Source organism: Phytophthora infestans, genomic scaffold (assembly GCF_000142945.1).
Source record: "Phytophthora infestans T30-4 supercont1.11 genomic scaffold, whole genome shotgun sequence".
Lineage (NCBI taxonomy): Eukaryota > Oomycota > Peronosporomycetes > Peronosporales > Peronosporaceae > Phytophthora > Phytophthora infestans.
The window spans coordinates 2811500-2828927 of NW_003303748.1; the positions used below are offsets into that span (position 1 = coordinate 2811500).

The window sequence follows — 17428 nt, forward strand, 5'->3', positions numbered from 1 at the left end:
TCGGACTCTTCCGATTCGGATTCGGAATCAAGTTCAGAGTCTGAGGATGAAGCTATCGCACTAGACCCACGACGGCAATTTCTTCTCCACCACGTACGAGACAATGAAAGGAGTGACGGAAATTGTGCGGGGGGGGTATATTCCCTGGTAAAGATACGCTGATTTCGGATGTGGAACGGGATAATGACGGTGCTCAACCTTCTCGAAGACTGAATTTATTGCTACAATACAAACTTTCGAGAAACTGCATCGAATATGCCTCCGAAAGACAGACGACGAGTATGTATTATACAGACCGAGTGCTGGATTATCTCGCAATCCGGACCAATTGAACGCCTGCAAGAGAAACGCAACTAAGCCTAGAATGGAGAAACTGAAGCCTAATAATGACGAAGCCAGACGCAGTGAAGAGTCGAGTAAAGCACGTCTTTACTGTGAAGAGGTCGCTACGGACAGAACTCCGACGCAGTCAAAGCCTTCCGCTGTTATTACCAGCGTAAAGCTGCCACCCATAGTAAAAACTGTTTCAAGAAACGACGAGCTACCAGCTTACTACACGACCATGTTCAACAACGTGAAACAAGTACCGATGGAGCGCAGAGCTGGTCTGCATTTCACGTGCTCTGTATCAGCTGAAAAGGGTGATGACGACAGATGACGTTGGTGAACACAAACAGACAATCCCCGACTCAATTACTGAAGTGCTGGGATGGATCACGGAGAGCTGCGATCTTCAGCATGACTTCGAATCATATCACGAGTTTGCCATCGTCCTGTTTTCATACGCTGCGCAGTATCCGGAGACAGAAGAGCTACAGAGGTCTGTGTTGCATTTTCAAATATTTCGTCAAATTATGCTTCTGACTATAGGTTTTAAACTATTTTTTTTTGACAGAATTACGGATCGATTTTCCGAAACTATTGATAAAATTTGCTTAGAAGCTACTTTTATACATGCAGATTGGTCTCTGGAAGCGCAAAAAATGTCCGCTCCAACACGCACTTGTACAGCTGAAGGAAACGATTCAGATACCAAGACTGGAGAAGCCTTCGTTTCGTGTGCGTCAGGTAAGGAGAAGCCCACACAGTATGAAAGCGAAGTCGATTCGGAGTCGGATTCTGAGTCGGACTACGAAGATGAGAAAGAAACTGTTGGCGGAAGTGAAGCCGTGGAATGCGCTTATAGCTTCGGCTACTTTTGAGAAAACTTAAAATCATTCTACTACATGTAGTATTGTTTCAACAAATACTACTTCGAAGTAGGAATTACATCGGTGACCCAGTAAGCATAGCTGTTTCTTTTTCTCTTGCCATACTTACACATCACTACTGCAACTGTCGAGACCGACTTCTACTGTAACAGCTCAATCAAAGTATGATAATCTCAAAAATATAAACTGTACTCCAAGCTAAATTAATTTTCCTTAAATCCCAATAATTAGAAAAAAGTCAAACAAGCCTAAAAGCTACTTAGAAATGTTTTTTTCGATTTAGAAATTAGCCGAAGAATTAGAAACGGTCATTTTCCAGCAGTTTCATGTCTAATGGACGCTGAATTTGGCGCCGACGAGCTGCCTACTAAATGCATGCTGCAGCACTCGCGAACACAAATAACACCAGCTCTTGATACTTTTAATCGCGTTCTGAGAGTCGTTAGCGATGGCACCATGGACGTCTCAAGATGTGGACCACATCTTTGTCCACGAGGCACAGTTGAAGGAAAACTACAACGAGCTTGGAGAAATATTGAACAATTCCAAACGCGATATTTGCAGCCCCACGCCGGCAACAATCAGCGCGGTGATCGTTCATGAAACATTCGAGGCTAACGAGGACGATACGGAGGATGAGGACGATTCCAATGCCCCCAACAGCAGATAGTTCGAGTCAAAAGTGAGCCAACAAAACTTCCGCCAATGGGTGGCTTCACTTGACTCAGTAAAGACAGAGGAACAAACAATACCAACGCAGCCTGCTGACGCTGAGAGATTGGAGCAATCCCAAAACAAACTTGATAATGACGTGGCTGTAAAGAATAACCATTCGGTAGACGGAAAATTTGTGTCCGGTTCGCTAAAGGCCAAATCAAAGACAAAGAAACGGAAGGCGTCAAGGCCAATCGAGTGGGAAATGACGAAAGAACCGGAAAATATTGTTGTTATTCGACTTACGAAGTGAGCAGACATGACCACTTCGATTGTTTTGAGAGATGTGGTACTGTTGGCTCTGCATACAGCAAGCGCTCTTGAGGAGCGTCCAGACAGCAATCTAGATTCGTTCGTACTGTCAGTTACTGAGGCAGGCAAGGCAATAATTGAAAATTCTGGTCGCTACCCGAGTCAAGGAGAAATATATCTGGAAGATATGCGACTTCTGGTGTCAGTTGCCGAGGCAATTTTGGAGCGGAAGCTAAGTCGCGACCGCTCGACGTACCCCAGAAACTTCACGATAGTTATCTGAACAGGACAAAGACGCGTTACCGGTAAGATTATGTGTAAAGGGAGGTTGTGAGCTCTGAATGTTAGTGTCGTAAGTTAACCATATCTGTTAGATATGACAGGAACTGCCTTCAGCTTCGCAAATTTATAGAATCCAAGGAGCTGGTCAGCAACGTACATCTGAAACTAGAACGAGCGACGCAGGCTAGGAGTTTGTGTTTCTTCTTTGGTTCCAATGAAAAGCAGTAATTTTAAGCTTACATTTGCAAATATCGATATATAATATATTGCGATGTTGTCAGAGCTGACTTCAAGAAATGCAAGCGATAGGTAAAGAGGCGGTTGGTGAGGCAGAACATGTGAGCGCTAATAATACTGTGTACAGTGGGTTTTTAAAGCAAATGCACTACACCTTTGCCAATCCAAACTGGTGGTAGTGTAAACCAAAACGGAGTGTCCCTTATTTAGAAATTTATTTTTAAAAAAAATTAGAAATCCCCAAAATTAATCCAGACCAATGCGGATTTAGTGTAAAGCAAAATGATGAATTTATCTGTTCGATGATAACAGTATCTTGTCTTCTACAGTACTTAAAGTACTGCACATGCACCACGTACATTACATTAGTGCATTGGCTATAGCCACGAGCGCCCCGCACCGGACGCCGTTAGAAGTGTTATTCTTAACGATGACCGTCCAGGCAAGCAGCCCCAACACGAGCGCTTGATGGCACGTCAATCGCTGATGCGCCGTTTCTGAGACGCAAACTCAGAGCTGCAACCCCTCTCCTTCCATTCCCCACGGCTGGTAAACATCTGCAAGCGCAGCCCAAAGCTCTCATCCTTGATGTACGCTGTCTAATCGGGTTGCTGGCCGCCTTGGTCCCTCTATCGATGATTATGCAGGCTGTACAAGCTAAGAGGTCACTGTGTGCACCCACACTCTCGTGTTCTGGCGCCCATACGCAGCTTTCACGCCCCCTTACATCTTTGTGTGTACCCCAGTCCCGCAGCGCGCCCGTAGTTCTATTGCTGGATTTGTCACTCGCGTTCTTGCCAGTTTGCACTACACTAAATCTACATTGCTCTAAAAACTAATTTTGTAAAATTATTTCTCAAATTTAGATGTTACTTCGGTTACTTCACTCCGTTTTGAGCTTACACTACCACCAGTTTGGATTGGCAAAGGTGTAGAACACGGAATTCATATACTATGTAACTTGCTTTGAGTAAGGAATCTAAGCCCACCGTATCGCAGCGGAGGTGAGCAGGCATTCCGAAATAATCATTGTATTGCTGCTTCAATACAATAGTTTACACTTAATTATTGATTTTTACAAATTGGATGACTTTGTCCAATTAGTTATTTTGTATTTACAGCAAAGTACTTTATTTTTTTCGTAAAATCTAGTTTTTTCTGCTTTGTTTTGCGTAAATACGGAGCTCGGTCTCCAGACAGAATCGAATGGCTGTTAGCAACGGTCGCTCAAAACGCGAACCTGAGGCGCTCGTCAATCATTTTTGATCTCACCATGGCTCTCGCCAACACCTTCACGACCAAGCAAGTCTGCAGCTACTTTTTTACTGCCAGCTTGGCGACTTCCAGTCGGCCACCATGAAGCTTCAAGACGACAACGTAACGCTTCTCGATGTGCGCGATATCTTTGATGCGCTCATCGAGAAGCATTCCGTTGTGAAAAGTATCTTGCTGCCGACGCAAATACGTGGACTTCGAGCGAGCGTGCGTTGTAGCCCTGTCAGGCGCCGTGGACGAGCTGACGAACGACCAGGAGCTGATGTTGCAGCCATTTGAGACGGTACCTGCAATTACGACACCGGACACCAGGCACGGACGCCCACAGGGCTTTGCCGACAGAGTCTTGGCGACTAGAAAAAAGCGGCGCGGTGCAAAGAATATATTTGATGGTGTGCTTTTCATCCCGCCGACGTCAAACACCGTGGAGCGTCTTTTTAGTGTGGCGAAACATACTCTTTTCCACCATCGCCAGCGTATGCTGCCTATTCACCTTGAAACCGTGTTGTTCCTGAAGATGAATCGGCGTTTCTGGGACGCAAACACTGTAGCAGCTATCGTGAACGCAAAGTAATGTGCAGTGCCAAACATCTAAGTAGTTAATTTTCCAATACACTACTATTGATGTCAATTATTTATTTCTTAAGCTGTAGTTTTTGTAGCAATAGCTTATTTTGGCATGGACCTTCAATATGATTGCAATTGTATTATCGGAATGCCTGGAGGTGAGCAACCCACACTACACTAACCAACAATGCCCTAGCGTCCGCGGAGTCGGCGCCCAGAGCGTAACGTATTCAATAACTACTAAAGTTTCAATTGAGGCCGAAATATAAGTCACCAAAGCCTACATTTTTTTCAGCAGCTCCTAAGACTATAAAAATAAAGGGCTAAACACAAAATAAGTTGTAGAGCAAAATAATACATGTTTTTGCTTTTTTACGGTGTTTGTTTAAATTGTTTTTTCTACTTTTAATAAGCTGTTGGGTCGGTTTAATTTTGACCAATCGCAGGTGATACCACGAAAGGGGTCGAGTTTGTGTCTTGTTGGCCTTTCTAAAAATGACTTGTCTGGGTTGAGTTTCACCGTCGTTGTCTGTATTTTGGCTGACTTTGAATTTGAGCCAGAATAGACTCCCCCAATTTGGCTCTGCTCTTATGCCGCGACAGAGTTAATGCATCTGCACCGCACTTTGTGAGTTTTATCGAAAGGCGGAGAGAGGAAGCAACAGCGAGCAGGCTCTCGATTACCATTTGAGCGCAATGGCAGGCCAAGAGCTCGTCGACTTCTCGGAAGGTCCGCCTAAACTTCAGCCTAGCAGATCCCAACGAGCTTTAAACTCGGTGGATACAATCCTACAGCAACCAGAAGGCAGTCCGCTCGGGCGGTTTATTCCCCTAATACATCGACTAGCAGTGTTTGCTGTCGCCATCCTCTATGTGGAGATATCGTTAAACTCGTTCTCGACCGCAATGATTATTCTCCACGGAACTGCATCGCACGACTTGCCTATCCAAAAGTTCAAAGCCAGTCTGATCCTCGACTATGCCGGCACCTCAACAATCGAAGCGAGTCCTCTTGTTCAACAAGTGCTCAAAGGCTCAACCAGTCCTCTTAGCAGCTCACTCTACCTCGAGACAGCCACGACCCAATCGACCACTGGGTGTTTAAATGTGACGAAATTTAACGCTGAAATCTACAGCAACGAGTTCCTGCGCTTCATATTCTCTAGACTACAGACTGACGCGTCTCACAATTTATCATACGTGACGGAATTGGAACTAGTAGCTCCCGTGATCGACTGCACGTTCGACTTGCTTACGTTCGGTGACCCAACTGCTGCTCGTGTGTACTATCTAGTTCGACGCAAGAGTAACACATCGGACGTCATGTTGTTGTCCACGTCTCTGTCAGTTCAAGACTATGTCGTTGACAAGCAATTCCAGAGCGGCCCTGCTACTCTACTTCTTGTTGCAGCGATTGATGATGTTCGAACCACGACGATAACTCACCACATCGCAGTGGCGTTCAACTATCCGTACGTAGCGGAACCAGAATTTGCGTATTCGGAGCTAAGAGGTATCGATGGTGATAACTACTGGAAGCTGGAAACTCTTGCAAATCCTTGGACACGAGACCCTGCAAAATCAGTACGTACAGCACGTCAATTTGGACGCTATCTTAGTGACCCAACAGCGCAGTCAAATATTGAGATGGGGCATTGGGATCTTCCCAATAGCCCAGTGGAAGAGCTCGGGAGCTGGTTGTGGCACAGTCGAACAGTGCTCCATGACTCGTGGGCGTGGACCCACGCCATCCACGGCGTGTACGCCATCAACGTCATCTTTAACCTAAGTGTGCTATCTTTCGTCATGTATCGACGTATTCGAAAGGGCCACATCTGGGTGGGAGATGCATTCAGTACGATCTCCAACATGCTCTTGTATCGAGGTGTACTAGTCATAATATGCAACCACATGAACGGATACTGGACGGTCTCGAAGATGTGCATTTCGCTTGGCGACTCGATCACAGGTCTACATGCCATTTACTACAAACCAGAGCTCGTACACGCAGATCTGTTGACTATTTTCTTGAATGTTGCAAGTTTCCTAAGTTATCTCGCACGCGAACGTGTCGATCCACTGTTCGTCTTTGCTACATTCGAGATTGGATGGCGATACCGTCTGGAGCTGTCCAAACTTTATCCTGACTTGAAAAAACATATTGTGAAATTCGCAATAGCCGATGCGACGAATGGACTGTTAAAAGTGAATCCTGGCTTGGCTGCATTATCACCGATGAAGCTAATGACTTCGTACGAGGTACTGGACGATCGGCAGTCTGTTGTGTCGTCGGTGGTGATCTCGATCTTCAGTCCGATTGTGTTAATTGCAGTCTATGTTATTGTTCGAAAAGCAGTCCGGTACGTGGACACTCCGGTCGGCAGTAAGGATGCTTCGCGTCGAAGAGCAGGGGTATACACGGAGGGGTCACAGCAGAGTGATCTCACGTCGTTCGAGACAGCTACAGGTGCAGGACTGAGCAAGCGTTATGGAATTATCTCGGGATATGAAAACTATATTATGCGAGACAATAACCTCTCTGCAACTATTGATGCTGTCTATGGCAATGGGTTTTTGGTCGTGAAAGGGAAGTTCCTCATTGGAGCTCAAGACCTTCTTCCGCTGCTTGTGATGAAGGTGACAAGAGTGCGGTTTACCAACATCTTTGTCTATGAGGTCAAGGAGAAGAGTTCGGTGCAAGAAACGGCTCAACTGGTGTATCCATCGACGATCTCTTGGGACGACTTGAGCCACCTCGATGTTACTACACTTATCTAGATAGCACAGAATCCTCTGGCATAGTAAGTTAGGCTGGATAATATTAAATATTCTTAACCACCTAGTGCAGAAGCTATCACTGCTTTTTTAACCCTCATCAGTTGACCAATCAAATTTCGTATCTAATCTTTAAAAAAGTTGGCTGTCTATAATACTTGAAAATACAATAGCGCTTTGCAAGATCTTTTAGGAAAAACAAAATACTGAGGTCACAAAGCAAACTCTACTTGGAAATACAGTTTTTTTATTGCGACTTTAGAAGTAAACCATAGATTTAAGTACACACAAGATGACGATTCGTAGTTAGGTTCAGTAGACTCTTTACCTTTTACAAAATCATAAAATACAGCACCTATGCATTAATTTCTTCGGATATAACGCTATTACACATTCAGGAAAAAAAAAACTGCCGAAGGCTGGCAATCTTTATGCTCCTGGTTTGCTAGTAAAGGATATCAATCGGACCCCGGTTATGATGATCTGAACGTCAAATTTCAGGTGGCTGTCCACACGTAATGACAGTCGGTGTTAGGAAAATTGAACCAGTAATGTTCTGTATATACCTTACATTGTAAGTTTGATACAGAACATAGCTGGTTCATGTCATGTAGAAGAAAGAAAAAGATCAAAAGACACGATAGCTAGCTGCACTGTACATGTATGGGGACAGTCATGGTCCAAATAAACGTTTTCGTTTCGTTTTTACATGTTAGTTTCGAAGAAGTGAAAAGTGGTCAATCCGAACACTTGGTCACGGTCTGAATGTGCAAATAGGTCACAAAAGTTACAATTTGGTCACGTTACGAATGCTAACTGGTCACATATGGAAGAATGCATGCAGTTTCGAAACCAACGTGTCGGAGATTTCTCAATCTTATGAAACTAACACAGCGCTTCCCATTCGCATCGTTCCTCACCACAAAGCATTTTGCATCGGCACAACAACCTGTTCTTCTCCTCCACCTACTTCTGTTTCTGCAAACCCAGCAATACGAATGCCTCGGCGTAGAGCTAAACCGACTCGTCCGCCTCCCATCAACACGTCGTCTCAGCGCTCGACACGACCTGAGCGAGATCATTTTTCTCCTATGTCTGGACGAAACGCCCGGTCCCAGCGGATCCACTCAAATGAGCCCGATGCCCAAATACCGCCTGACAGCCTCGCGCTGGGGGTCGGCAACATGCCATCACACGCGGCCTCAGCGCATGGTCGTATTGCAGGGTAAATACCCACCATTGGCCCTCCTACAGAAGCGACGCTATCTACCCCAGGAACATAACCAACGGCAAGATCCGCAGCAGCAGTATCCACCACGCTTTCTTCACCTTCTGGCCTGACTTGCTTGGAGAGTGCAGATAATGGTGCTGCCATGCAGTACTGTACCACAACGACAGCTTCTTGAAGTCTTTCAGCATCGAGCGTACGGGATGGTAGTACTAAAATGTACTATCAGAGCTACGCGTATACTCGGGCCAACATAGCGGGCGTCAAGATCTCGTATCGGTGCAGCTCGTATCGCGAAAAGTGCAATGCAAGTTTCTATATATGGCCGAAACAGCATCCTTTGATTTTAGGGTCTCGTACCTCATACATGCCGTTCCAGTCCAGCATTACGAGATGGAGTTGGCTTGCGGGGTGCTACCCTCTGCGCAGATGTTAGCGAGGCCATGTTGCAGGACGTTGATCAGCTAGCACTTGAAACCAATATGACGCAGGGTGATGTATGGTTTCACATTATGGAGAAATAGTAAATGCAGCCAGGACCTCCAGTTATGGGTGTAGCAAAGAGCGCAGTCGAAAACCGCGTGGGGTATGTCGCGGAAAACAATCCCGTAGTATCCGGAATCTCTCTGTTGAACTCCTTCCAATGTCAAAGGTGAGGGGTCCATGCAAGGGGACTTCCAGTTCCAGTACGCTTGGCATGACGATATCTATGCTCAAAAAGATTCTGCTGGCGTTGATCGTGTAATGGCATGGGCTCACCCTGAACTACGCAATTTGTTGCGCTTCGAAAACCTGTCATGATTTGTAGATGGCACGTTTCGTTGTGCGTCTACTAGTCACAAGCAGTTGATCACAAAAATGTTTTATGATCCTTCAACTGAGCTATACGTTTCAGCTATCTTAACCCTCACTACTTCCATGCAGAAAGAATTCTATATCAAGCTTTTTCGTTGCATCGAGGATTGTGTTGGCCGGAAAATCACCCCTAAAGAAGTCGTGTGTGACTTTGAGAGCGCACTTATTGGTGCGATTCAAAACTTCTTCCGGAAGTTCGTATAATCGGCTGCTTGTTCCACTTTCAGCAGGCGTGCCACTGAAAGCTGAAGGAATACAAGGTACCACGAGTTGCGGCCAAGTTAGCGATGGCGCCGAAAGGCTTTGATGTTCTGTTGTAGAGCCTAGCAGAATCGATGTTCAAGGAATCGCTTGAGTCAAGAACAAGATAGAAATAACGTTTGACGCCAAAAACGTGAGCTACTCTACAAATAAATGGCGTAAATTTTGGCGGTACTTCCAAAGGACCTGGCTCGACATGTTCCCGCCGGCATACTGGAACGAGTACGGCATGAGGCGACATTGCTAGTCGAACTAACACTTCTCTTGAGAGATTTCATCGTCTCCTGAACGCACGGATTAAAGTTCCACATCCTGCCATGACTCGCTTCGTCAGCACACTTGAAAATAGGGCTCGAGAATTTGTGGTCCAACACGTAGCAATCCAGTCAGGATTAGCAAGATCGCCTCAGCGGACAAGATTCCAGTTGCCACAAGCTCCGCAGCTCCCAGACCTCGGCGATATTGTTGACTCAAAAGAGAGCGAGGATGAAAACGAGCAGAGCGGCACGGCTGCGCAGGATTCCGAATCGTGTACAAGTGAAATGAGCTCGGAGACAAAAGAGGAAGTCATGGAGAATGAGGAGGCAGCTGTCGAGCCAGACTACTATTTTGACTACGATGGTGATGAATCAGCGGTCGTTTAAGCATTTCCTTCGCTAATGGCGGCGTAGGAGAAGTACTTTAGCAAAATACAATTCACAAATGTACATGTACTCGTGATATGTCCCTTATAGGTTACGTGACCTAAGCAGAATTGACACATGACCATCTTTTAAGATTGACCTGAAAAACCGGCTACCCTTTGTTTACGAGCTCGTGACGATCCGCCATGGCGTGTAAGAAAAGCAACGAGAAAGGGCAGACGCACAGGAAGCACCAGCAGAAATGTCTCCCTTTGCAAGCGCGGTTGTAGAAAATATATATGTGATTTCTGTACGACAAAGTAATTGCCTAATTCAATACTTCTACAATTGTTACTGATCGATGAAAGGGATACTAAGCTATATCTTTTCGAGTAAGCCCCAACCTTTTAAAAGTACAGTACTGCACCCCGTTTTCGCGGGGATGGACCGTTTTGGATTTGCAAATAAATCAGAATTTAGCATACAAACACTCGTGCATTTGGATGCAGGATCATCACAGCCGAAAGTTTATCAAAGGTCCAAGGGTGCAAAACGTGGTGCAGTACTGTACCTGAAGAAACTCACCTAATCGCACAGCATTTACTGTACTGTTCCGTACTACTACTCTGTTCCATCTCAAATCTAACGCAACGAGCGACCGCACAAAAATAAATGATATCATTGGCTATTATTAGGCTAAGAATAGAGATTTGCTATTTTATAATTTGTGGCTACCAGCTACATAATACGTGTCAGCTGTGCAGAAAAGCATGATGTGCTGCCGTCTGATCGCTCTAACGGCAGGCACAACAAATGTTGATGTTGTCAACATCGCTATCAAATACCAGCCAGCTAAGTCGCCCGATATGAACGTACTCGAATTGGGTCTGTTTAACTTGCTACAGTCGGCTCAATACCGCACACCAACGTACAAGATCGATGCTTTAATTGCGGAAGCTGAAAAGACTTACTGTGATCTAGAAAAAGATCTAGTAGGACTATAGATAAGTGCTTTTTGACAGCACAAAAAATACCAGAATCTGTCATTGCGTGTGATACATACAAACTCCCCCGAGTTTCGAAGCACCACACTCGCAACGGAGTGCTTCCAACCTCATTGCCTTGCGACCCTTTGGCAAAAAGGGCCAGGAGACACTTAAAAAAATGAAGGGCCACCAACTCAAAATTAGTATCTTTTATTTTATGATGAACTCTTTTCTACACACCTTGTTTTATTTATTTTCACCTTTTGCGAGATCTAAAATTTGTCAGATTGTAAATACATAGATGTAATTGGTCAAAAGCGTTTTTCAGGCAAACGCGGCACAGACAGCAGCTTTTGAAGAACTATTTTCACATCTTGTAAGACCGTAACAAAATCGATCTCTTCTGAAAACCTCAGCAATTTTCCAACACTGGGAAGCCCACTGCGAAACCAAACGTCCACCCCGTCAAAGCGAATGACGCTCTTTTGCTCTGTACTTCACTGCTGTTTGACTATCATCTACCAAAAAATACTGCTTTATAGAGCTAAGGCAGGGCTTTCCGTAGTGGGCTCGTTTAGCTAAATCACACCATTAGTTTAACAAATATGTCAGGAAAGGAGAAGTGTTAGGTTTGAGATGGAACAGAGTGGTAAGCTTCATACTTATGGTACGACGTATTCTGTTTACGGTAAGAACAATTGTGAATAGGATTGCTTACCGGTCGTAATTACACGCAATTTAAGAGATTTAGGCGCTACCGCTACGACACTTAACTTTTTTGCTTGACATTAACAGCTTAATTACCCGCGGACCATCATCAACTCGCAAGACCAGTCTCTATGGAAAATTACTTCTTTTAACCATTCAGTACTGGAAAGCTGAGTGGAGTGACACAGCGAATACGAACGCTGGTTGTCCGTGAAGAGCAGGACCCCACGCAGATGCGTCGTTCGCTTACATACAGGCCTACTACACCGAGGTTGTGTACACATCCACAGCTGGCTCCAAGAGTAGCGAGGAAGTACGATACCCACCTTTTGAAACAGAAGACTTTAAAGGTGTTCTCCGTGGAAGATACTGATCGAGAACGGCATCGGTTGAGCCAGGAGCGATACAGAAAGAAACAACTCCAGTACATGCTTGATCTCGAAAACGACGTGAACAAGGTGAAAAATGAGATCTTGGTCTTTGAGAAGAAACGCTAGAACCTGATCGCTGGGATGTCGACGAAGCGAACAATTTGGACAGTGGCGAGTGAGTGCTTTCGTGTATTCACGTACAATGTCAAAACGGTTTCTGAAATTAGACGTACTTTCATAATGGAATTTTTGGAGAAATCAATGTCGCCAGATGTGACGGACGGAGTGGATTACGGAGCGAAGGCAATAGTAGAGAACTGGGAATCGTATCTTCTTCACTTCGACGAGATCGATGTACAGCTGGAACATTTACAGAAAATCTCAGCAGACTCGTTGGTCACTTTCACAACTACCAGTTTTGTCTTATCCGAGCACACACTTCGACAGGTTTTTCCTCGTTTGAATCGCAACGGAAACGTGTACGACTCGTATTTACTCAACCAACAAAGTTTTATGCGCGGTTCCGTCCGGTTCCATTATGATCACAGCTATGCGAAAGTTGCAGGTTTGTACTCTCAGTCCGATATGTCTACTCCAATGTTTCGATTGCTACGTTCTTTAGTGGATGTCGCTTATGTATTCGACATGGCCCTCATTACACCAGATTTCAGGCTGATCACTAGAAAAACAATGGTGAAGTAAGCTTTGTGTAATCGGCTGCCAGGTCGTAGCTCGTCGAGACACTCAGTCACTCTTACGTGGCGTCAATTACTTAGTGAGACACTCAACGGTTTCCGTATGTCGCGTTGCTTCCACCGCCGGTCTTGCCCTCGGCCAAGTGACAGTGTCCGGTGGCCACAGAAGTCGCCGCTCTACACACGCACCTGCACAAACTTACACACGCACCGTAGCAACTTCTGAGTTCCTTGGTCTGGCAACTAGTGATGTTCCTCGGAGATCTATGCCAAGCCGCTCGATCGTTATCCCAGGGGCTTTTACACCAGGGGCTAACTCCACTACCCTATTGTTTTGGGGAAACTTCACGACGTTCCGGGCTGCTGATACCGACGGCCCTACGGGGCTCCTTATACCCCTCTCTCTGTCACACTCCGATTTCCACCCTTCTTATCCCGTCTCGTGACTCACTAACAACTAACTTGTTATTGCTTATCTCCTACAGGCACCAATACCGGCACCTTCTTCTTCTGCGTCTGCGCGAGCACTTGCTTGTTGTGCCGCAAATCTGGAACTGCCAGTCGCTGGCCTTGATCTTCATGCATGCGACACTTCGCCACCCCTTCATCCAGCAACCGCGACGTCTACGCAGTGCAGAAACTTGTTCTGGGTACACCACCCAAAAGATCGTCACCCGGCTGCTCGTACAGGGCTACTGACTTCTCAGGAGACCCCTCCCAGCTGCCTCACTTCGTCGCCCTCCTATTGTTCGCTGGTACTCTCTGCTCTCTTGCTCGCTGTCCGTTGTCTCGCTCGTTCTCCTTCGTCATCGTGATCGTGGGTGACGTGAAGAGGCACCCAAGAGGATTTCAATCCTCTTACGGTGTCGACGCTTGTCTTTGGCGCACCAACAATGACAGTTGTGGCCGACAATAGCATAAACCGTTGAAGAGCCGATACTACATCCTGTTAGCTTATTGACACAACGTTTGTTTTTCGCAGCATTGCTCAGTGTGCTAAGTATACGTGACTGTTTGTGGACTACTAGCATGAATTTGCCTACAAGACGATGAAAACGTGGATCGTCCGACGTATTGTACACTACAGCACCGCCGTGCGAGCACCCAGCCTTTCAATTCAATTCGATGCAAAAACGCGGTGTCGGGAGCAGACGTATATGTACCATCCAGCGCGATAAGCTCTGATACATGTACTGCAAGATTGCGGTATTCCTAGCCTTGCTTTGAAGCTTTATTATTGTCACTAATCCGGGTTGGGGCTAATGAGAAAGACGAATTGGAGTGCATTCGAAACCGCTCAGAACTGCCATGTTGATGCGAATATTTTTAGAACGTCTGAAGCTAGGAAGTGCTCAGCGCTGGGTGCCTACGGCGAAACGCTAAGATTTCGACGAATCCAGTCATGTGTTCGAAAGTTTCAGTGGGAGCGCTTAATTTTTCTCACGCGCTTCTGGAGATTTGGCGGGGACAGCATAAATATACAGAGGTTGAAACAAAAATATCAAAACTAACTATTTTCTTTTTTGTACTTCTTTTTTCGCACCATACTCCTTACAATGCTTTATGCATATGCAAAATATTTTTGCAGTTCTTTGAGACAAACAAATTGTAATTAAAAACCAAATTCACACTAATATATTTATGCTATGATTGGTCAAAATACCATATTATTGATTTGTTGTGTATTTGCAAGATATAAAAGCATATTTATTCTCCCACAGATGCCCCATCCGCGGCAAGTGCAAGTTATAATACATATGCTTACAATTAGATGACGAGCGAGCATCAGAGTTCAATGGGTAGCTAGCTACGACGTAAACTGTAGCAGTACATACCCGAGCCTCGCGATTGATGCTCTCTATTCGACAAGCTCATTTCGCTATTCCCTTTGTGGCTCCCAAAAACATGGGTTTGACCAAGATTGTGCTTCCTCTATTTGTTGCTTCACTCACTCTACTCGCTTGTATTGATGCTGTCTCTCCGAGTGGCGTGTCGGAGAAGCCGCCTGCTACACTCAAGTACCGCCTTCGACGATCTCTCCATTCAATCGATGACCTTCATGGAGAGGAGCGAGCAGTATCTTGGAAGAGCGTAAGTGCTTGGTTCCGCTTACGAAGGCTTATAATTCGAAAAGGGCTGCGGCGCTTGCTAGACGCATCGAGGGTAGGAAAGTGGCCATGATAGAAGGAAGGCTCCCATCTGTGCCGACAAGTGAGTTTGCTTCATTTTTTTTAGCTGGGAAAAGCGTGGAGGAGATTGTGAACATCATGAAAGTCTCGGGAAGAAGTGAGAAATCTATCAAGAATGACTACAAGGCCTGGTTTAACTCTCTCCTGAAGGCACGAATAGAAGAAAAGGGATACAAGAAATTGCTTCATGGAGATTTTTTTTGTTTCAATCTCGGATTCAAATTGCGCTACGCAACAGTTGTTACTATGTATATGAATAGGTAGCACACGTGGGAAAGGGAGAGTCGACACGACATTTGTAGCACGTATGCTTTTCTAAATATACTGCGTTCTCCACAAATGTCCATTGTTTTACAAGTGGTGCCATTTAGCCCGTATTGGCCGTGTTTTATTGAACTTGCAAGCGTTGAGCCTCCTACAGTATATCTAGTACAGCACCGTTTGTAAAAGCACCGCTCCTGTCGTACCTGAACCATCCATCCCGGCTGCTGTCCAATCACATTCGTTTTTGAGATTTCCGATCTGGGACGGAACGGGACGGACGTAATTCGATCCACGGTCCGAACCGTAGCCGAACCGTGTGATAGCGGTGTATTTCAACGCCTGATTAACACGATACAGGCACTTAGGAGACGTTTTACAGAAACCTCTCCTGACTGTATCGTGTTAATCAGGTTCAGTTGACTCTCATTTGTAATTGTGGGATTATTAACTTCAATAACTGTTTGGTCTAAAGACCACACTTACAATTTATATTTTTCGCCGTAAAATGCACTGCTGTATTTTGATCATTAAATTCTAATTTTGAAATTTAGCTCGACTTCTCCATTTTCACAGATTAGCCTTACTCTTGAATTTGTTAATCAGCTTGGATATCTAATATTATAAAAGGAAGATTGTCATTTTCTATCCTTCAAAACCAAAACTCTGGGTAATATTCGAAAGGTGATTTGATTCGAATATCGCTTCAAAACGTGACTCTTTACGGTACGCTGCTTGGATTTACAGTCGCGACACCGTCGAGGAAACTTGCCGTTTGACATCTTTAGTGATCTATTTTGCCTTCGAATTCATCATTTTACGAGCTCTGGAGAGCTGGTGGAGATACCCGATTGCAATATCTTAGATCATCCCGCTGTTGCGCCTTCGCAATGAATTCTGGAGATCCGAATTTAAGTTTTTTTCATCTCGATACAGATAACGCAGCCCTCCCAGCATTAAGTCTTTTGTTGTAACGGGCTAAGAGTAGCACATTTCTAGCATACACTAGAAGTAGGAAGTTTGGTGTAAATTGAACGCTAAGATTGATTCTTAACGGCGCGGTCTCGACACTTCAAGGCCGCACCAGCAAGTAGATCTACTCTACGATCTAATTGGTCATTGTGGTGTCACGTCTGCTAGTGTGTGACGAGCCCCCCCCCACACACATACTTTAGATTAGGAATACACAGCATTCGACGTTGGAGCGGCAAGGCGAGAGAGTGATAAGCGCGCGGGATGAAGATGCCACGACCACTGCAGACATGGGCACTGCACGACAGCAGCGCCATTGAGGATGCGCACGGTCCGGACAAGATGGGTAGCCTGTCCGAGCGGTTCAGCGCGACTAGGGGCAAGCCCGCCATGGCGACCCGCACTACATCACTCAGGCCCCCGGACAGGACCTGGACTGCGTTCGTGAGGCGCTAAAACTAGGGAGGCTAAGCTTGCTTCGACCAGCTGATTGATGGTCGTGGGGCAACTGACGAACCACTGATCGTCAGTGTGCTGGCAGACCAGATCTGCCGGCTCTCGTATGCCTTGGATCGCCAGTGCTGCTTCGCGCATTTCGAAGATGGGTGTCCGCGTTGTCGCGGACACCATCTCCTGCGGCCCGATCGTGATGAGTGGCAGCGTATCGCTGCAGCGGTGTCCATGTGTGACATGGAGCGTGATGTGATTGGCCGTTTGTAATATGAGGCTAGGAGAGGCGGACGCTCGCGCCATCAGCTTCAGACATCGCCGGTGCAAAGTTTACCTCGCACACCTCCCCGAAGTCCGGAAAGTCGGCGAGAAGAACCGCGGGTGTCTCCCCGCTAATGGGCATTGGGCCGAGCCAACGCACGATGGGGAGGGGCGTCACCGTCGCGGTGATGAGCGCCGAGACCGCGGGGTGGAAGATCGCGAACGTCGTCTCGCTGCAGGAACGCATCCACGATA

General features: G+C 45.9%; 2 protein-coding genes across 2 annotated transcripts; both read left to right on the forward strand.

Moving 5' to 3' along the window:
* Positions 1–562: 562 nt before the first annotated feature.
* Positions 563–1202, forward strand: PITG_07677 (uncharacterized protein; the record flags this gene model as incomplete). Its single annotated transcript, XM_002904578.1, has 2 exons — positions 563–641; positions 1030–1202. The coding sequence occupies 2 exons, from the start codon at positions 563–565 to the stop codon at positions 1200–1202; spliced, it is 252 nt and encodes an 83-aa protein (XP_002904624.1).
* A 4242-nt stretch (positions 1203–5444) lies between these two features.
* On the forward strand, positions 5445–7316 carry PITG_07679 (uncharacterized protein; the record flags this gene model as incomplete). Its single annotated transcript, XM_002904579.1, has 1 exon — positions 5445–7316. One exon carries the CDS (start codon positions 5445–5447, stop codon positions 7314–7316), a length of 1872 nt encoding a protein of 623 aa, XP_002904625.1.
* Between the last annotated feature and the right edge of the window lie 10112 nt (positions 7317–17428).